This window comes from Musca autumnalis, unplaced genomic scaffold, assembly GCF_047663935.1.
Source record: "Musca autumnalis isolate F117 unplaced genomic scaffold, ASM4766393v1 scaffold_1, whole genome shotgun sequence".
NCBI classification, from domain to species: domain Eukaryota; kingdom Metazoa; phylum Arthropoda; class Insecta; order Diptera; family Muscidae; genus Musca; species Musca autumnalis.
Window position 1 is genome coordinate 72,720,383 of NW_027411644.1, and position 22,959 is coordinate 72,743,341.

Consider the following 22,959-nt stretch of genomic DNA (forward strand, 5'->3'; position numbering starts at 1 on the left):
GGAAAAACTGAAATTTTAACAATTTTTTGGAACAACTAGGAAGGAATTACATTATTTCAATAATCGTGGATTTTTAAAAAAAAATATTTTTTCAATAAACCTTGATTAACATATATTTTTTTAATAATCGTGAATTTTTTAGAAAATATTTTTTCAATATTCGTGGATTTAAAAAAAAGATATTTTTTTCAATAATCGTGGATTTTTTTAAAAAATATTTTTTCAACAATCGTGGATTTTTTAAAAAGATATTTTTTCAACAATCGTGGATTTTTTTAAAAAATATTTTTTCAATAATCGTGGATTTTTTAAAAAATATTTTTTCAATAATCGTGGATTTTTTAAAAAATATTTTTTCAATAATCGTGGTTTTTTTAAAAAACATTTTTCAATAATCGTGGTTTTTTTAAAAAATGTTTTTTCAATAATCGTGGATTTTTAAAAAATATTATTTCAATAATCGTGGGTTTTTTAAAAAATATTTTTTCAATAATCGTTGATATTTTAAAAAAATATTTTTTCAATAATCGTCGATTTTTTAAAAAATATTTTTTCAATAATCGTTGATTTTTTAAAAAATATTTTTTAACAATCGTGGATTTTTTAAAAAAATATTTTTTAACAATCGTGGATTTTTTAAAAAATATTTTTTAACAATCGTGGATTTTTTAAAAAATATTTTTTCAGTAATCGTGGATTTTTTAAAAAATATTTTTTCAACAATCGTGGATTTTTTAAAAAATATTTTTTCAACAATAGTGGATTTTTTAAAAAATATTTTTTCAACAATCGTGGATTTTTTAAAAAATATTTTTTCAACAATCGTGGATTTTTTAAAAAATATTTTTTCAACAATCGTGGATTTTTTAAAAAATATTTTTTCAACAATCGTGGATTTTTTAAAAAATATTTTTTCAACAATCCTGGATTTTTTAAAAAATATTTTTTCAACAATCGTGGATTTTTTAAAAAATATTTTTTCAACAATCGTGGATTTTTTAAAAAATATTTTTTTAATAATCGTGGATTTTTTAAAAAATATTTTTTCAATAATCGTGGATTTTTTTAAAAATATTTTTTCAATAATCGTGGATTTTTAAAAAAATTTTTTTTCAATAATCGTGGATTTTTTAAAAAATATTTTTTCAATAATCGTGGATTTTTTAAAAAATATTTTTTTCAAAAGTCGCGTATTTTTTTTTTAAATATTTTTTCATAAATCTTGGATTTTTTATGAAATATTTTTTAATAATCTTGAATTTTTAGAAAAAAATATTTTTTCAATAACCGTGAATTTTTTAAAAAATATTTTTTCCATAATCGTGGATTTTTTAGAAAATATTTTTTCAATATTGTTGCACACTGAATGCTGCGACAAAAATATATAAATAATAAAACCTTTAATTAAGAATTATCTCACATACATTTTTAGTTTATTATTTTATTTATTTATTTTTCTCTTTTTTTTTTGTTTTATCGTCGTAACATTTAGTTTTGTTTTTGTTGTTTTAATTTATTATTTATTCTTCAGTTTTTGTTTTGTTTCTTTTATATTACTTTTTCGTATCCAATATAAGCATATATTTTAATTTTATATATAATTTTTATTATTTTTTTTTTCTTGTAATGAAGTTAAGTTTTAAGTTTTTTCTTTCTTTTATAAAGAGTAGTAATAATGTTTTCTGTTTCATTTATCGATTTTTATTATTTTTTATTTATTTCTATATAACATAAAATTAAAAAATAAAGAGGTTGTTTACTTGTTCTGTAGACTTATTGTTGTTGTTTTTTTTTATTTTTATATATAATATATATGGATTTATTCTTGTTTTGTTTAGTTTTTTATTTTTATTGAAGTTGTGTTCGTTTATAAAAAATTAAAAAATCGAATTCTTGTTTTTTTTTTCTATTATTAATTTCTAAAACGATGAGGAAAAATTAGTAAAATGACAACATGAAGAATCGCGTTACATTTCGTTCTATTTATAGTTCTAAATTTGTATATGCTTAGTATTTTTTCAATAGAGAATGAAATGAGTTTTCGCTTAAAAAAGTTTAAGATTGCGTTTAATTTTTTCTATTTATAAATGTTAATGGCTGACTTCCGTATCGTCAGATGCATGTTGGTTTTTAATCTTCATCAAAATATTTCAGTTGCACACTTATGCATTGTTCCTCGAAAATGCAACTAAATGCATCAGAAATAAAAATGTTACCTGCGTTAAAAATGCGCAATTATAACGTTTTGAAATACATAGCTTCGCATTTGTTAAGTATTACGGCGTAAAGAAACACTATGCTTCAGACATTTGCAGTCATTTGCCAAGCATCTGTCGATACGGAAGTCAGCCAATGCCTCACGCTTTTCTGTTTTTTATTTTCAATTCAGTGTGGATATAATAAAAAAGTAAAAACATAAAACATAAAAATAATATAAAAATAAATAAGAAAATGTTTTTATTAAAAAAAATAAATGTTGAAATATTTTATCAGTAACCCTTGGGTCGTTTTCAATCCATATTTTGTTTATTCAATGCATGCAATAATACAAATCCTCCAAGGCCAATAAATAGTATCAACGATAATAAAGCAGAGTATATGCATTTCATCGCTTATCTGTAATCGTGCCCAATTTTTTCTTCATTTTTGAACAATGAAATTCTAAACCTGTGCTATTCTTGTCGGGTAGTCACAAACCTTCTATTAAACTACAATCCAATCCAACAATTTCCAAATATTTAACGTGGAGCGCCTTATTTTATACTCAACATGTGATGATTGTCTGGTGTCTGTAAATCTTCATAGCACCTTGACGCTCAAAATATGCGCTCAATGGTAACAAGAGCTTTATGGGCCGATTCCGTACAGCGAGGCGAGTCGTGTCGCGTTGCCAGTTGCAATTTTTCCATTACGTATGGCAAAAGTCGCACGACGACGTCAAATTTTGTCGCCGTAATGTTCATTTTCCGGCGACAACAAATTAGCTGTCGCCGTTCATTTTTACTAACGAATAAAAATAAAATAAAAAAAATAAAAATAACTTGTTATCGACGATTATTTTCTATCGCTGTACGTAGTGAATTTTTTAAATTTTGTCGCAGAGACGATAGACGACGCGACATGACACGCCTCGCTGTACGGAATCGGCCCATTACTCTTTTTAAACTCAACAAAGATACGGACAAAATTCAACATTTTTATATCAAAGGCGTATGTTTTACCAAATCACCTGTACAAGCATAAACACTATTTTATCCCGAGAAAATCGTCCTCAATACTTACCTAAATTCAACTTATTGATGCCTCGGACACCATTTCAGACAAACTTCTCATCAAAGGCCGCACATGTTTTAAATTTTGGCCGTAATCTAAAATCGCAGAATCTTGTTGTACAAAGATCCCTGCGGCTGAAAATGAAGAAAGTAAAAAATGACCGCCCCAAATATTGTTACTACAACAAATAGTTGGATAGCTAGACAAATCCAAATGGATTGAAGACCCCTTAAGACGGGCTTCTTAAAGTAAGGGGGTCTTAGAGAGGTTTCTATAGATAGAAGACCCCTTTAAAAGACACCTGTAATGAAGCTTCTATAGATAGAAGATCCCTTTAGAAGATCCCGGTAATGGGCCTTCTGAAGATAGAAGACCCCTTTACCGGAGCTCCTATAGATAGATCCCTTTAGAGGGGCTTCTATAAATAGAAAACCCCTATCTATAGATAGCAGACCCTTCATATGGACTTCTATGCATAGAACACTCCCTTAGAGAGGCTTCTATAGATAGAAGGTACCGTTAGAGGGTAGAATAGAATACCTCTTTAAGTGGGCTTTTGTAGATAGAAAATCCCTTTAGAGGGGCTTCTATGGATAGAAGATTCGTTATATGGAGTTTTATGCACAGAACACTCCTTTAGAGGGACTTCTTAAAATAGAAGACCCCTTGAGAGGAGCTTCTTAAAATAGTAGACCCCTTTAAAGGGACTTTTACAGATAGAAGACCCCTTAAGGTGGCTTCTATAGATGGAAGACGCCTTTAGTGGTGCTTCTATAGATGGAAGACCCCTTTAGAGAGACTTATATGGATAGGAGACTCCTTTAGAGGGGCTTCTACAAATAGTAGACCCTTTAATAGGGTCTTCTATAAACAAAATACCCTTCCAGAGGGGCTCTATAAAGAGAAGACCCCTTCAGAGGGCCTTCTATAAATAGAAGACCCATTCAGAGGGGCTTCTACAAAGAGATGGCACCTTAGAGTGGCTTCTATAAAGAGAAAGCCCTTTTTAAAGGGGCTTATGTAAATACAAGACACCTTTAGAGGGGATTCTACAGGAAGAAGACCCCTTTAGATGGTCTTCTATAGATAGAAGACCCCTTTAGATGGGCTTCTATAGATAGAAGACCCCTTCAGAGGGGCTTCCATAGATAGAAGACCCCTTCACAGGGGCTTTTATAGATAGAAGACCTCTTTTTTTATAGAAGACGCCTTGAGAGAGACTTCTATAGATAGAAGACTCCTTTAAAAAGAAGAACCCCCTTTAGTGGGGCTTATTTATATAGAGAATCCCTTTAACGGGGATTCTTTCAATAGAAGACCCCTTCAGAGTGTTTTCTATAGATAGAAGACCCTTTTAAAGGGGCTTATATAAATAGAAGACGCCTTTAGAGGGGGTTCTATAGACTGAAGATCCCTTTAGATGGGTTTCTATAGATAGAAGATCCCTATAGATGCGCTTCTATAGATAGAAGACCCCTTCAGGGGGGGCTTCTGTAGAATGAAGACCCCTTCAGAGGGTCTTCTATAGATAGAAGACCCCTTGTGAGGGGCTTCTATAGATAGAAGATCTCTTTAGAGGGGCTTCTATGGATAGAAGACGCCTTTGGAGAGACTACTATCGATAGAAGACTCCTTTAAAAAGAAGAGGAACCCACTTTTTGGGGTTTATTTATATAGAAGACCGCTTTAACGGGGACTCCTTGTATAGAAGACCCCCTTAGAATGGCTTCTGTCGATAGAAAACCTCTTCAGAGTGGCTTCCATAGATAAAACACCCCTAGAAGTCTCCTTTGTGATTTCTGTAAATAGAAAACTTCTCTAGAGGGGCTTCTATAAATATGAATTCGAAGCCCTTACAAGAGGCCTTCTATTATATTGGTATAATATACAAATACCCATGAGGTCGTCTACGAATACGCACAGAAACGATCTTGGGTCTATAACAACTTTCTTGTGGGACACGACACTGTTTTCATTTATAAAAACGACTCCATGTCTATAAAGAGGCTTTTGTTGGTCCATAAAAACTTCCTTGTTGTTGTAGCAGCATAGAAAGCTATGTAGAAGGAAAGGTGTTATGCTGGGTTGGCAGCCGCTGGCCAAAACCCTGTGGTTCCGGGTCATTTATAAAGACGACTCCATGGCTTTTATGGTTGTCTTAATAGACGTCCATAAAGTGGTCTACAAAGACATCCTTGTGATTGTCGATAAAAATGCCTTTGTGGTATTCTATTGCGAGAAGGCCTCTTGCAAGAACATCGATAACCTCAATAGAAGATCTATTTTTTTTACTTACAAGTCGAACAAAACGAAAAACGGTTTCCTAGCAGGATGATTCTACGTCGATTCGGAAATGAATACAAAAAAACTACCAAATTCCTTTGCGTTTCCAAAAAGGAAAGAAATAATATTTCGAAATGGCCTAATGGACTTGGGATGGATTTTTCACGATAAATATGAACCTAAAAAACTACTTGAAAGTGATTCCACGTTAAAAAATATACTAAAAAATGAATTATATAAATTTCGTTTGTTTTTTTTTTTTTTTCTTTTAAGAATATTTTGTTTTATTTGTTGTTTCTTTTTTTGTTTTGTTTTAAGTTTGTGAAAGGGGGGTTTGGTTTGTTTTGAAAAGGGACTTTATTTTGGGGGGACATTTTTCATGTGTGTTGTTGTTTTTGTTTGTGTTTTGAGAATTGAGGGGGGATAAAGTTTGTTGTTGTTGTTATTTTTATATTAAATTAATAGTAATTTATTATTTAATAATATTTTAATAATTAATTAATTCTTTAGTGTGAAAAAAGAACATTGTTTTCTTTTTGTTTTTTTTTTTTTTTGTTTATTTTCTTTGTTGTTTTTGTTGTTGTGGTTTCATCAAATTATTTTTATATCTTTTTTATTCGTTTTATTATAATTTTTATTTAAAAATTGTTTGCTTTTCTGCTTGTTGTTGCTGTTTTTCTTTCGTTTACTCTTCCTTCTTCTTTTTGCATAGAATTTATTAAATAATATTTCAATATTTTTCAACTTCATCTACGTGTTTGTTGTTGCTGTTGTTGTTAGTTCCTGTGTCTCAATATTTTGCTGCTTTTGTTCCGTTTGCTGTTGTTGTTGGTCATTTATTATTGTTGTAGTTGTTGTATTTACAGTCTGCAAATGATGATCAGCAGCAGTATTACCTCCTCCTACTACTCCACCTATACCTACTCCAACGACATTTGTTGTCATTGTTCCTAAGGTCCTCATAGCCGGATTGTTTAGTACATTTAAAATATGTGTGGTCGATAGATCATTGTCCTTTTTCATTGATGTTGTTGCTGCGGTTGTTGTAGTCACTGTATTACTACTGTTGGTGGTCATGATGTTTGTTGTTGCTGCTGTTATTGGCATATCCGAGGTGCTAATGACGCCGCTGACGGACTACAATTGCAAAAGAAACGCAAAGTAAAAAAATAATTTTATTAGATATCCTGGGAAAAGACATTAACAGAAATTATATAAACAAGCTTAAAGTCGGAACAAGCCGACCATAGGATAAACTATACCACATTCATGTCCTTTTATATATTTTATAAAAAATTCTATAAATAGAAGAACCCTTTGGATATGCTTTTATAGATAGAAGACCCGGCTTCTATAAATAGCAGATCCCTTTATAAGGACTTCCATAGATAGAAGACCCCTTCAGAGCGGTTTCTATAAATAGAGGACCCCTTCAGGGCGGCTTCTATAAACAGAAGATCCCATTCAGGTAGGCTTCTATAAATAGAAGACCCATTCAGAGGGGCTTCTATGAATACACCTTCTTTACATGTAATTTGAAACATTCCAGTTGTTATTCGTAACTTTTTTATTTGTAATTCGATTATTATATTTGTAATTCGTAAAATTTTATTTGTAATTCGAGACTTCCATTTGTAATTCGAATTGTTCTATTTGTAGTTTGAATTACTCCATTTGTAGTTCGAATTATTCCATTTATAATTCGAATTATTCCATTTGAAATTCGAATTATTCTATTTGTAATTCGAATTATTCTATTTGTAATTCGAACTATTTTATTTGTAAATCGAATTGTTTTATTTGTAATTCGAATTATTCCATTTGTTTTTTGAATTATTCCATTTGAAATTACAAATAGAATAATTCGAATTTCAAATGGAATAATTCGAATTACAATTAAAATAACACGAATTACAAATAGTATAATTCGAATTACAAATAGAATAATTTAAATTTCAAATGAAATAATTGGAACTACAAATGGAATAATTCGAATTTCAAATGGAATAATTTGAATTACAAATAATTCGAATTACAAATAAAATATTACGAATCACAAATGGAATTCTATGACCCATTCAGATAGGCTTCTATAAATATAAGGCCTATTTAGGGGAGCTTCTATAAAAAGAAGACCCCACCAGAGTGGTTTTTATAGACAGAAAACCCCTTCAGAGCAACTTCTATAAATAGAAAACTCCTTTAGAGGGACTTCTATAGACAGAAGTCCCCTTCAGAGGTGACTCTATAAGAACAACCCCCCTTTAGAGGGGCATCTATAAACAGAAGACTCTTTCTATAGACAGAAGACCCCTTCAGAGAGGCTTCTATTAATAGAAGACCTTTTCGCAATGTCCTCTATAGATAGAATTCCTCTTCAGAGGGACTTCTATAAGTAGAAAACCCCTTTAGAGGGGCTTCTTCTATCTATAAATAGTAGACCCTTTAATAGGAGAAGTCCCCTTCAGAGGGGACACTATAAGAACAAACCCCCTTTAGAGGGGCTTCAATAAATAGAAGACCTATTAAGGGGACTTCTATAGACAGAAGACCCCTTCAGAAAGGCTTTTATAAATAGAAGACCCTTTCGCAATGGCTTCTATAGATAGAAGTCCTCTTCAGAGGCAAAATAGAAGTCCGCATAAGAGAGGCTTATATAAATAGAAGACCCCTTCAGAGGGGCTTCTATAGACAGAAGACGCCTTTAGATGGGCTTCTAAAAATAAAAGACTCCTTTGGAAGCCCCTCCATATAAATAAAAGAAACCTTCAGCGGGAATTCTATAAATAGAAGAGCCCTTCAGTGGGGTATTTATGAATAGAATACCACTTTAGAGGGCTTCCATAAATAGAAGACCTCTTCAGAGCGGCTTCTATAAATAGAAGACCTCTTCAGAGCGGCTTCTATAAATAGAAGGTCCCTTCAAGGAGGCTTTTATAAATTGAAGAACCCTTCAGAGCGGCTTCTATAAATATAAGACATCTTTAGACGGCTTCTATTAATATCAGGCCCCTTGAGATGGACCTTTATAGATAGACCATTAGATGGGGTTTTATAAATAGAAGATCCTTCAGAGGAGCCTCTATAAATAAAAAATCACTTCAGAGGGGCTTCTAATTGCAGACTCTTTTGGAAGGACTTGTATAGATAGAAGTCCCCTTCAGACGGACATCTTTAAATAGAAGACTCCTTCAGAGAGCCTTCTATTAACAGAAGTCACCTTTGGAGAAGTCTATTAAGTCATCCATGGGGTTGTCATGTGGTCGTCCACATAGACGGCTATGGCATGAGGTCGTCTATAATGGCGTCCACGACGTCGTTAAGGACACTCATGTGGGAGTCCACGCGCATGTGAACGTCCATGTGTACGTCTATAAAGAGGCCCGTGTGGACGTCAATAAAGAAACCTTTATGGACCTCAATAATTTTTTATTGGATCATTTATAAAGACGAAGATTGAGTCGTCTATAAAGACGCTCAAAAAGTCATCTATAAAGACCAAGTGGTCGTCTATTAAGACCAAGAGGTCGTCTATAAAGACCAAGTAGTCGTCTATAAGTCGTCCTTATGACCGTCTATAATGTTGGCTTATGCTCATCTTTAAAGACGCCCATACGAACGGCTATAAAGACGCCCATGCGATGAAGACATCCATGGGGCCGTCTATAAAGACGCCCTTGTGGTCGTCTATACAATCACCCTTGGTTCGCATGTAAAGACGTTTAAGGGGCCACATAGAGTGGTCTATAAAGACAGTCTTGTGGTGTCGTATAAAGACGACATTGTGGTCGTCTATAATGACGCCCATAATGTCATCTGTAAAGAGGCTCTTGGGGTCATCAAACACACCTTTGTAGTTGTCCATTACGACGCCCTTGTGAGCGGTATATAAAGAATAATAAGAGTGGTATAGTTTATTATAAAAATTTATATAAAAAAGTTAATAAGTGACTAAAATAAACATTGACAAGTGGTTGTTAAATAAAAAATAGAATAGAACGAACAATAATGCCAAGCGCAACAGTGACAAGCGTTTTTTATTGATCTCAAACAAAAAATGTCGGTGAATTCAAATGTGAAGCTGCTAATATTCAAAAGTAGACAAACGTGTTTGTGTATTGTGTGTAAAAGTGTTGATCTTTCAATAAATCACTTTGTGAACTATAATTTTCATTAAAGGCCAAAAGCAAATTTTTATCACAATTTCAAGCCGTTGCAATTTACAATTTAAAAGTAATGAAATAAAATGTACAAAACACAATCCAAAATAGTAATACGAACTAAAAAAACAGCAGCGCTGTACCAATACTTGCGTTCCCTGATTCTGGGATCACTGAAGTTGGCACGGCAAAGATCATTTTGTAGCGACAAGACCATCTGAGGGATTGGGAAGTTTCCTGAAAAGATTGTCTAATCGCGGAAACGCGATGGTGATGTCCCCCAGCGCTATAACCCTGTGGTCAATATATTTCCCAGGCTGTCATTGCCTTTCAAAAGCGAAATAATGCGTTGCTTATATCTTTGTGTAGCACCAATACATCGTATCCAGATTTCAAAAATTTGCAACTAGGAGTGATTGCGTCCATAAAGAATATGTAAACATATAAGTGGGTTAAAATGGGCATTTAAAAACAATCAGCGTATATATGGTCCAACCTGTTGGGTATCGTGCTGTCGATTCGGGACCAATATATATATTTGTAATGCCTTCGCAATTGTATCTTTGAGAATGCTATTTAAGCCTATATTATGTAGTCACACAACCGGAGAAGTCGCGAGTAACCTCTGAAATGCACCCGATCCCGAAACCTTAAACATCTCACCGATGTGCGTGAGTTGTGTATGGCCCGGGGTTTTTTTTTATACCCTCAGCCTTTAGGCTAAAGAGGGTATTTACACTTTGATACGACCAAAAATGTGCCTCATCGAAATAATGGTTTTAGACGACAAGTATGTTTGTACGATATCCGTTTCAGACAATTTTGAGTAGATCTAGCAATGTCCGTCCGTCTGTCTGTCTGGCAGGCTGGTGCGCACGATAACTCTCGAACGGATATCGTTACTATTGTAGAGTTTATTGATGACCGTAAGTGTTTGAGTAGTTCCCAGTATGGGTTTCGACATGGCCATAGTAGTACTTTGCATTTGTTATGCCTCACTGATCTTATTCGCGATGTTTTCAATGGTTCTGATGTTGGTTTACTTGTTGGTCTTGATTTGTCCAAGGCCTTTGATTCCGTTGATCATGGCCTTCTGCTCCACAAGTTGAGGCATAAGTTTGGTTTTTCTCTTTCTGCCTGTAGGTTGATTTCTTCATATCTAGTGGGTAGGTCCCAGTTTGTGGAGCATAGGGGTGTTCGGTCTGATGTTAGTGATGTTCGGCGTGGTGTCCCGCAGGGTTCGGTGCTTGGGCCCCTTTTGTTTATAATGTTTATCGATGACATTGTGGATTCAATTGCAGGTTCTGGCTGTAGTATTTTTATGTATGCGGATGACATCCATGTTTTCTTCAGGAGTGTAAATCTCTTGAATCTGGAGAATATAGCAAATTCTGTGCTACAATCGCTATCACTTTGGATCTCCTCTAATGGTTTGTCTATCAACTGGGATAAAACTGAAGCTGTTGTTTTTAATACGCCTGTTAATTCTGTAATTCCTAATATCTGTGTGAGTTCTTCTGTTGTTAATGTTGTTGGTGAGATTCGGTGCTTGGGTGTAGTCATCGATTCTAAGCTTAGTTTTGTAACGCATATTGATGTTCTGTTGTCTCGTGTTCGCTTTCAGCTTAGGAGGCTTTATAGTCTCCAAGTATATTTACCCCTTAATGTTAGGCGGAAAGTTGCTATGTCGTTGTTGATGTCTCATGTAAACTACTGTTTGGAGGTTGTTTCTGGAGCTAGTTCTTCTCAAATGCTGCGTGTTCATAAGATTGTTAATTCTATTGTGCGATATGTGTTTGGTTTGCGACGTGGTGACCATGTTTCGCAATTTGTTGTTAAATTCCTGGGCTTGTCCTTTGACAAGTATGTTGAATATCGCCTTCTTTTATGCCACTATAGGATAATGAAGGACGTCAACTCTCCCCTCTTTAATAAGTTTGTGTTTAATCGATACTTTAGGAATCTTCAATTGTCATTTCCTATATTTTCGTCGTGGATAGGAGAGCATTCTTTTGTTGTTAGGGTTGCAAGATTTTGGAATCGGTTACCTCTTGACCTACGTAATTTTGCTTTCTCCACCTTTGTTTTTAAGAGAAGGTGTTTTGAGCATCTCTCTAATAGATTAATGTAGATTAATGTTTGTTTACTAGTCACTAGTTACAGGGTATACATATATACTTGTGATTTTTGTGGCTGGGGAGCCATATTTATATTGTTTGTTTTTTTGGACTTTTTTATGGATGTGGTTCCTGTAGACCTTCTATGTTCACTCTAGTGATTGAGTGAAACATAGCATTTATTGTGTAGGGACGTCCCTTGCTCATCTCCCCTCCACTTTTCTTAACATTTGTTAAGTGAAGTGCAGTGGTTAGTGGCTATGAATAGGGAGTCTATTTATATTTGTATTTCAATGAATTCCTTTGATAGTCATTAATCATAGTATGCATAGTATTTATGTATATATTTTATTTATGTATTTATATATATATTTAATTTTAATTATTTACTTCTAAGTTCTTGGTGTTTGGATATTGTAGTAAGATAATATAAGTTATTGGCCATGTTGGCTTTTTTATATTACAATTGATGAATAAATGAAATGAAAATGGATCAATCGATTCGGTTCAAATTTTGGTTATCGAAATATTTTGTCCAGATTCGATTTAAGTTCGAAGATGGGTCATATAGGTCCACTCCTTCAGGTACCTCCCCCACAAATGTTCAAAAATGGTCGAAAAACTTGTGCGCACGATAACTCTCGAAGGGAAAAACCGATTTGGTCCATACTTTGCACATCGTGTAATTTCTACCAAACTTAGATGAGGTTCCAATATGGACTCAATCGGTCAACTCCTTCGGGTACCTCCCACACAAAATTTCGGAAAAGTTCAGTTTAGGACCTGGTCTCGAATCGCTTTGATTTTTGTTTACGCAAGTTGTATTCGCTGTCGTCTATACGACGCTGTAAGTTTCATTAGGGGCAAGTCCATACTTCCTGAGAAAATAGCCTGAAAGTTACAAAAAACCCTATGACACCGTGTGTAGTAGTTGGAGCGCAAGATAACTCTCGAACGGATCTGCCGATTCGGTCCAAAAGTTGGCTTTCGCAATATTTTGTCCAAACTTACTTTAAGTTCGTAGATAATCCATATCGGTCCACTCCTTCAGGTACCTACCCCACAAAAGTTCAAAAATATTCGGCAAAATTGTGCGCACGATAACTCTTGATGGGAGTGACCGATTTGGTCCATACTTTACACATTCTCATAATATCTACCAGATATAGATCAGGTTCGAATATGGACTATATTTGTCCACTCCATCCCGTACCTCCCACACAAAATTTTGGATAAGTTCACTTTAAGGCCTGCTATTGAATCACTTTGATTTTTGTTGAAGCGATTTGCATTCGCTGCCTCAATTACGATGGTAAAAGTTGTTTCAGGGGCAAGTCCATACTTCTTGAGAAAACAGCCCGAAGGGTGTAAAAACCCCCTATGGCAGCCCCATGGTCTATGTCAGTCCATACCTTTAAGTACCTTTTCCGCAAAATTTTTGAACTTTAACCCTAATCAACATTGTTGTCGGTTCATACGACCAAAATTTTGAAACCCCCTAAATACATAAGTTTTTTGTGAAAAAAGTGTTTCAATTTGCACATGCTGAGGGTATATCTCTGTCGGCAAAGCCGACTGATACTTTTTTACTTGTTTTTTTTTTTTTTTTTTTTTTGAATACAGGCTGGCTCCAAAAGAATTGTAAGTAGGCATTTCGGGATATTCTGACCCAAATCGCATGACACGCTGAAGGACTATGTTGACGATGCAACCCCGGAATGCAAATGGCTTGATCGACTTCATCGATCAGAAAGAATTTCTGCGCCACCATCAGTGCTGTTGTGTAGCCCTATTTTTGTATCAGGGTCGGGTCAGGCCTGACCAAGGTCTTCTCGTAGAGGAGCTTTTCGTCTTATCATAGATAACACTGTGAACCGAAATTTTGGGGGGTGGAAAATTCCTTTTGGGGGTGAAAGCCCTTGATGAGTATATACAGAACCGCAAAGGGCAGATCCGCCGTGAGTCGAATTTTTGAGTTATGGCGTGATAAATTTTTCACTGGAGACCCTATAAGCCATCAGAAATTAGCGTTATATCTTTGTTCGCTGTTGTTTTGGCTTATTTTTTGATATGACATGTCTTCAGTCAAATCTAATGAGGATCTTTTTTGTAGAACATTTCGATCTTCTAACTCCCTTCCTTCCATGTCCTTTTCGTCCTTTATTTCAAGAACCGCAATAAAAGTACCACAAGATGACAATTTTCTGCTTCGAAATGTTCTGCAAAAATGTCGCTCAGAAAATTTTAGGTACGGCTCTCATTGACGAAGCTGAAAAATGTCATCTTGTGGTACTTTTATTGCGGTTCTTGAAATTAAGGACGAAAAGGACATGGAAGGAAGCGAGTTAGAAGACCGAAATGTTCTACAAAAAAGATCCTCATTAGATTTGTCATATCAAAAATAAGCCAAAACAACAGCGAACAAAGATATAACGCTAATTTCTGATGGCTTATAGGGTCTCCAGTGAAAAATTCATCACGCCATAACTTAAAAGTTCGACTCACGGCAGATCTGCCATTTGGGGTTCTGTATATACTCATCAGGGCCTTTCACCCCCAAAAGGAATTTTCCACCCCCCAGACCTCGAGCTCCATTTTGTTGCACAGTGTAATAGATTTAGATATTCTGAAAGGAGTTTTAGCTCTCCTATTGGCAGCATTTAAAGTCTCCTCATAAAAGAGCTATAGGTCTTCTCATAGAAGAGCTTTAGGTCTTCTCATGGATGACCTTTAGATCCCCTCACAGAGCACACAGTTATTTCAGTTATCAGGTTCTGTTTCCTCTGCATCCAGACTCAAGAAATCTGCAACCTGGACTGGTTGCGTCCATAAAGAATCAGGAGACAGCTGAGTGGGGTTAGCTGGGCAGCAGCTAATTCGGCCCCAATACGAATTGAGGCGGCTGCATCGTCCGGATCTTAACTGGGCTAAAACCGCTCGTGTTTGCCTTGGCAGCTGGCGTTCTTCTGTTGTGAGGGGTGGTCTCCAAGTATGGCATTCACACTGTATCTCTGTACTGCCTGCGCAACCATGTCAGTGTGAATGACATCCAAGCGTGCCTGAGCCTGATAAGCTCGTTGAATTAGAGGTTCTCTTTTATACCTTTTGGACCTCTCTCTCTCTCTCTCTAGATCATGAAGATCTCTCCTGACGTGTCTAGGTAAGGGAACCCTGTTCATTAAATCGTGACAGGGATGCTCATTGCAATAACACTCAAGCAGGTACTGCATCGACAACATCTTGTTGTGCTGACACACGAGTAAAACCTTCGCCTCCATATATCGGTACCACCCGATTTAGTTCAAACCTAGTAACTCATTTTAACACAGTTGCAGTTTACCAATCGAACGGAAACTTTGCGCACTTTTCAGATTTGGATGACAATACAAGAATATGAAACCAAACACAATATGGGTCCAGGTTTTCCTATAGCCCCCATATAGCGGTACCAATCTATTTCAGGTGTTTGCAGGATTTTGCCTTCATTTTTAGTCCGAATTGGTTGTAACCAACCAAAAATTGTGGACATGGGCCAGATTTTGGTGTAGCCCCCATATAACGGCACCACTCGATTTCAGGTAATTTAAAGTTTTTATCAACATTTTCGGCCTAAATTGACTGTAATTTGGTTATGGACTTCTCAGCGGCCAAAAAATGTATTTACTAAAAAGTTACAAATAAAAAATAATTAAAAAAAATAGGTTGCAGTGGTTTATAAATGCACTTAAAACTAGAAAATAATTTGTCGCTTAGCCTCTATAAGTGTATTCTTTCTCATGATGGAATCTCTCAAATAAAACGCTTGCATTTAAATTAAAAATGGTGGAAAAATTAAACGGCAAGCGTTATATTTGAGAGGTTCCATCATGAGGAAGAATATACTTATTGAGGCTAAGCGACAAATTATTTTCTAGTTTTAAGTGCATTTATAAATAAAACACTGAAACTTAATTTTTTTAATTATTTTTTTTTTTATTTCATTTAAAAATGATAAAATAAATCAATAAAACAGCAAATAAATCAAAATTTGTTTACTTCTATACATATAGGAAATTTCGAACACCTTTTTCCGGGAAAACGAAAAATCGGAAAATTTTTTGAGTAGATTTTTACATCAGTGGGTCATAATTACCCTAAAAAAGTATTCTTAAAAAAATTGTCTCCGGACCAAATGGGATAAACTTCACTTTTTCCGAATTTTGTGTGGGAGGTAACCGAAGGAGTGGACCGATATAGTCCATAATCCAACCTGATACATGAATGGATGAAATAATACGAAGTACAAAGTCTACACCAATCAGAAACTCCCTGCGGGAATTCTATTGCGGATTTGCAATTTTGGTTGGTGACGTCAGGTTTTCTTGGAGCTTTTAGGCCAATGTCTCAGGAAGTATGGACTTGCGCAAGAAAAAAAATTGTACCGTCGTAAATGGAGCCGAAAGGACAACCTACTGAAAAAATTTTAAAACGATCCAAGAGCAGCTCTTAATCTTCACTTTATCCGAATTTTGTGTGGGAGGTACCCGAAAGAGTGGACCGATGTATGTATCTGGAAGGAATAATACGGTGTGCAAAGTTTGCACCAAATCAATTGCTCTCTTCGAGGGTTATAGTTCACACCATTTTATAGAAAACTGTTGAAATGTTGTGGGGGAGGTACCCGAAGGAGGGGGCGATATGGCCCATCTTCGAACATAAACTAAGTTTGGACAAAATATAACGATACTCAAAATTTGGTTCGAATCGGTTGATCCGTTCGAGAGTTATCGTGCGCACTAAATCGACTCCAAATTGTCTGAAACTTATTTCGTCCAAACACACTTGGGGTCTAAAACCGTTATTTCGATGAGGCACATTTTTGGTCGTATCAATGTGAAAGGCTAGAAAATGCCCAATTAAATATCTGGTAATGATCCCTGAAAAAAATTAAAAATAATAGTGACTATAGTTTTTGAAAACTATGGACCTGCCCATGTGTATTGAAAATGCTAGGAAATTTACAAAAAGCATTTTTTAAAGGCAGGAAAATAAACTTGCCTATGTGCCTTAAAAACTGAAAATATATTTAACTGAAGTCTCCCATAAGTAGCCAGCCTTCGGTGGGAATTTAGAACTTTGTACTATAGAAAGATGCCAAACTTCGCTACGAATCAGCATTTCCTTTACCCAAAACTTATGATCACATTATAACCTCATATGAGGTTAAAGCTTTCTCCTGAAAGTTGACGGCTCATAACTCAGAAAGTTTACATTTCCTGGACAAAATTGTTATACCGTTGGAATCCAAATAAAAAAGCTTTCCTTTTGGTAAAAATATGGACCTTAAAACTAGGGTACCGGTAAAGAAAAGATAAGCCTTTTTAATACTACCCAGCTAGCTTTCAACTCCCATAAAGACATCACACAACCAATAGCAAGGCATTGCACTTTTCTATCTACAAGTTATTGTTAGATGATAAATAAGCCCAATAGGTGTGCGACATATACAAAAAAAATGTTTGCTTTGCTTATTAGTCAAGAACATAGATAAAAGAGACGGTTTCTATGCTGCTAAAGCTAATCAAAAGAAGTGAAAATAAACTTAAAAAAAAGGTTAGCAGATTTTAAGGTGAGCCATTAGAAACAAAGAAATGAAGCAAACCTCAAATCGAAATGCAATTAAAATGTTTTGTTGATTTGGTGATAGTGGTGCCGGTTGTTCAATGAACAAAACATAATGGAAATAAAATTGAGGAAACAAAGAGAAAATGGAAACACAACGTAAACGGAAATCAAACTAACTTGGCACAGCAAATCATACTAAACGGCTTGAAGTGTTACCGCGTTGTTGTTTCTGTTGTTGTTGTTGCTGTTGTTGTTGGAGTAATAATTGTTGTTGTTGTTGATGTTGCTGTAATTGTTGTTGATGAAGATGTTGTTGAAGTTGTTGCTGTTTACTGTTGCCATTTGAACGCTATTATTTTATTTTTTGGAAGGGAAGTTTGTATTATTTTATGGATGGGAAAAGGGGGAGGGGGTAATATTGTTTAAAAATAACAAGGTACCGGGGGAAAAGAGGTAAAATTGTCAGTAAGAAAGAGTTTGTTTTAAAAAAATATCCCAACAACAATTGAAAGGGATTGTTAGATCGATCGATCAAGAATATGCCAAACAACATAAATTTTATAAAAGAAAATTAGGGACAATCAACGGCGTTTTTCCTAATGCAAACGAAGCTTCAATTTAACTTACCGTTTTTGGCGATAGAGACAACTGTTTCAAAGTGCTAGTTAACCCATTTATGTTAAATAATTCCGTTTGATTTTCAGTCACGACGGCCATCGTTGAGGAGGATGGCGACCCCGTTGTTGTTGTCGATGTTGTGGAATTATCAGTATTCGCTTTTGTGTCAACACTGCCGCCGGTGGTGGTGTTGACAAATGTATTTGAAACATTGCCACCAGTAGTAGTGGTACCACTACTCATCCAATCACCCGTTGTGGTGCCTACGAGTAGCTTCTTAACATGTGGTGCATTTCGAGAAATCATCAATTGTTTTTGTTTCTCTTGTTGTTGAGTTTCTTCTTCCAAGGACATGTTTTTACTTATCAAATCAGCAATGATATTCAAATCAGGTTCTTTTTCATTGGTGCCTGTGGATTTGATTGTTGTGTTCAATTGTTGTGTTTGTTGTTGCGATTGTTGCTGCTGTTGTTGTCTTTGGGTTTCTTCATTGGTTTCAGCATCGGATTCATTGGTTTCTTCTTGTTCCTAAAAAGAACATAATAAGATGATAAATAAGAGAATGAAGGTGTTCTCATAGTTCTCATAGAGGAGCTCAAAATTTTTCCAGGGAATACCTCAAGGTTTCCGGATAAAAGAACGTATGGTCTTCTCATAGAAGAGCTTATGGTTATGTTATAAAAATGTCTAAGGTCTTCTTAAAAGAGCTAAATGTCACTTTTTAGAAGAGCTAAAGGTCTGTTCCTAGAATAGCTTAAGGTATCTTCCTAGAAGAGCTTTAGATCTTCGTATAGAAGAGCTTTAGGTCTTCGTATAGAAGAGCTTTAGATCTTCGTATAGAAGAGCTTTAGGTCTTCGTATAGAAGAGCTTTAGGTCTTCGTATAGAAGAGCTTTAGATCTTCGTATAGAAGAGCTTTAGGTCTTCGTATAGAAGAGCTTTAGGTCTTCGTATAGAAGAGCTTTAGGTCTTCGTATAGAAGAGCTTTAGGTCTTCGTATAGAAGAGCTTTAGGTCTTCGTATAGAAGAGCTTTAGGTCTTCGTATAGAAGAGCTTTAGGTCTTCGTATAGAAGAGCTTTAGGTCTTCGTATAGAAGAGCTTTAGGTCTTCGTATAGAAGAGCTTTAGGTCTTCGTTTAGAAGAGCTTTAGGTCTTCGTTTAGAAGAGCTTTAGGTCTTCGTATAGAAGAGCTTTAGGTCTTCGTATAGAAGAGCTTTAGGTCTTCGTATAGAAGAGCTTTAGGTCTTCGTATAAAAGAGCTTTAGGTCTTCGTATAAAAGAGCTAATGACCTTCATAGAAGAGGGTCTTCTTAGAAGAGCTTAAAGGTCTTAAGGAAAAATATTCCTTAAAAAATCCAAGATTATTGGAAAAATATTCCTTAAAAAATCCACGATTATTGGAAAAATATTCCTTAAAAAATCCACGATAATTGGAAAAATATACCTTAAAAAATCCAAGATTATTGGAAAATATTCGTTAAAAAATCCACGATCATTTAAAAATATTCCTTTAAAAATCCACGATTATTGGAGAAATACCCCTTTAAAAATCCACGATTATTCGAAAAATATTCCTTAAAAATCCAAGGTTATTGGAAAAATGTTCCTTAAAAAATCCACGATTATTGGAAAAATATTCCTTAAAAAATCCACGATTATTGAAAAAATATTCCTTAAAGAATCCACGATTATTGGAGAAATATTCCTTAAAGAATCCACTATTATTGGAAAAATATTCTTTAAAAATTCCACGATTAATGAAATTTTTTCCTTAAAAAATCCACGATTAATGGAAATTTTTTCCTTAAAAATCCTCGATTATTGGAAATATATTCCTTAAAAATCCACGATTATTGGAAAAATATTCCTTAAAAAATCCACGATTAATGGAAATTTTTTCCTTAAAAAACCACGATTATTGGGAAAATATTCCTTAAAAATCCACGATTATTGTGAAAATACTCCTTAAAAAATCCACGATTATTGGGAAAATATTCCTTAAAAAAATCCACGATTATTGGGAAAATACTCCTTAGAAAATCCACGATTATTGGGAAACTATTCCTTAAAAATTCCACGATTATTGGGAAAATACTCCTTAAAAAATCCACGATTATTGGGAAAATACTCCTTAAAAAATCCACGATTATTGGGAAAATACTCCTTAGAAAATCCACGATTATTGGGAAAATATTCCTTAAAAAATCCACGATTATTGGGAAAATACTCCTTAGAAAATCCACGATTATTGGGAAAATACTCCTTAGAAAATCCACGATTATTGGGAAAATATTCCTTAAAAATTCCACGATTATTGGGAAAATACTCCTTAAAAAATCCACGATTATTGGGAAAATACTCCTTAGAAAATCCACGATTATTGGGAAAATATTCCTTAAAAATTCCACGATTATTGGGAAAATACTCCTTAAAAAATCCACGATTATTGGGAAAATACTCCTTAGAAAATCCTCGATTATTGGGAAAATATTCCTTAAAAAATCCACGATTATTGGGAAAATACTCCTTGGAAAATCCACGATTATTGCGAAAATACTCCTTAGAAAATCCACGATTATTGGGAAAATGTTCCTTAAAAATTCCACGATTATTGGGAAAATACTCCTTAAAAAAATCCACGATTATTGGGAAAATACTCCTTAGAAAATCCACGATTATTGGGAAAATATTCCTTAAAAATTCCACGATTATTGGGAAAATACTCCTTAAAAAATCCACGATTATTGGGAAAATACTCCTTAGAAAATCCACGATTATTGGGAAAATATTCCTTAAAAATTCCACGATTATTGGGAAAATACTCCTTAAAAAATCCACGATTATTGGGAAAATACTCCTTAGAAAATCCACGATTATTGGGAAAATATTCCTTAAAAATTCCACGATTATTGGGAAAATACTCCTTAAAAAATCCACGATTATTGGGAAAATATTCCTTAAAAAATCCACGATTGGAAAAATATTCCTTAAAAATTCCACGATTATTGGGAAAATACTCCTTAAAAAATCCACGATTATTGGGAAAATACTCCTTAGAAAATCCACGATTATTGGGAAAATATTCCTTAAAAATTCCACGATTATTGGGAAAATACTCCTTAAAAAATCCACGATTATTGGGAAAATACTCCTTAGAAAATCCACGATTATTGGGAAAATATTCCTTAAAAATTCCACGATTATTGGGAAAATACTCCTTAAAAAATCCACGATTATTGGGAAAATACTCCTTAGAAAATCCACGATTATTGGGAAAATATTCCTTAAAAATTCCACGATTATTGGGAAAATACTCCTTAAAAAATCCACGATTATTGGGAAAATATTCCTTAAAAAATCCACGATTGGAAAAATATTCCTTAAAAAATCCACTATTATTTGAAAATATTATTAAAAAAATCCAAGATTATTGGAAAGGTATTCCTTAAAAAATTCACGATTATAGGAAAAATATTCCTTAAAAAAATTAACGATTATTGGAAAAGTATTCCTTAAAATTGCAAGATTATTGGAAAAATATTCCTTAAAAAATCCACGATTATTGGAAAAATATTCCTTAAAAAATCCACGATTATTGGAAGAATCACTTCATCTTCTTTTCCACTTAACTCCTTGCGCAGCATAGGGCTTATAGAGGTTTCTGAAACACTGTCTAAACATAAAGTGCTACCTCCCAGACACGCAGAGCTTAAGGTCTTCTTAGAAGATCTTAAATGTCTTTTTAGTAGAGCCTAAATGTCTTCTTAGTGGAGCCTAAAGGTCTTACCAGAAGAGCTTTAGATATTCTAAGAAGAGCTAAAGGTCTTCGTAGAAGAGATAAATATCTTCTTGGAAGAACTGAAGATCTTGTTAGAAGAGCTAAAGGTCTTTTTAGAGGAGCTAAAGGTCTTCTTAGAAGAGCTATAGAATTTTTAAAAGAGCTAAAGGTATTCTTAGGAGAGCTAAAGATATTTTCTTAATTTTGTTAATTTATCATTCCTTACCTCTTCGGGACACAATTCATATGCCATGGACCAGGTATTCTTTGCCGAATGTGAACGCTCCAACATATAGCCATTTGTGTTGTCATTACTTTGAGCTGGAGGTGACCATGAATATGAATTATATTGGCATCCTATGCCTCTCTGACGATCCAATTCATCTTGCAACCATTCCACAGCTATTATCCAATGTCTGCTAACTGATGGATTTGAATTTAACATTTGTAAAGCCACCGATGATTTATGGAATAATTGTGTAAGACACTTTATTATTTGATAGGCTCGTTTCTGGTAATGTGTCTTTGATCTTTGTATTGTCTCGAGTAGGCCTTCGCGCTCTTCAGCAACACCATTCAAAGCATTGTGAATGCGATGATGTTGCCATGAATCTTCGATGAGAAGAATGTGTAGCAACAATTCGGTGTGGTGACGCATATCATGACAATAGGCAAAACCGCATTGCCACAGAAGCTCAGTTAGAACGGCACGAGAGAAATGGGGATTTTCCCAACTGCAATACTGTAATAGTTTTAGGCCCTCTTCTCCCACATTTGTGTCTTCAATGAGCTTTTTAATGTAACTGGAAATATGGAAAAGGATTAATAATATAGGGGAATATTTCTTTGAGAAGATAATTCTTACCCCGTCCTATTGAACAAGATATCAACACATTCTGGTGATAAAGGCATTAAATCTTCATGACTTATACTGGGATCTTTATAAGGATTCGGTAGCGGTCTTGCCTGGGGATTTGATGATTGACATTTATCGGATATATCACTGCAGCGTATTAATTGTGATACAACTTGATGTAATTTACTCAATTCGGGATATTGATATTTTATTGAAGGACCAGGTCCCTCATCCAAAGCCACTTGCATAAATATAACGGGAACATTTAAC

General features: G+C 34.5%; 1 protein-coding gene across 12 annotated transcripts in view; it reads right to left on the minus strand.

Annotated features, from left to right (window-relative positions):
- Positions 1-6,209: 6,209 nt before the first annotated feature.
- faf (ubiquitin carboxyl-terminal hydrolase-like faf) overlaps positions 6,210-22,959 on the minus strand; it is a 63,921-nt gene continuing 47,171 nt past the window's right edge. For 8 of the 12 annotated variants that reach the window (XM_073981164.1, XM_073981180.1, XM_073981225.1 and 5 more), the window contains exons 16-19: positions 22,699-22,958; positions 22,060-22,636; positions 18,065-18,583; positions 6,210-6,693 (exon numbers count right to left, since the gene is read on the minus strand). In XM_073981164.1, the coding sequence (XP_073837265.1) occupies positions 6,307-6,693; positions 18,065-18,583; positions 22,060-22,636; positions 22,699-22,958 (1,743 nt within the window). In that variant the 3' untranslated portion in view covers positions 6,210-6,306. Of the gene's footprint in view, positions 6,694-17,614; positions 17,787-18,064; positions 18,584-22,059; positions 22,637-22,698; position 22,959 lie in introns of all 12 variants that reach the window. The other 4 variants (XM_073981231.1, XM_073981239.1, XM_073981249.1 and 1 more) reach the window with 2 other exon arrangements.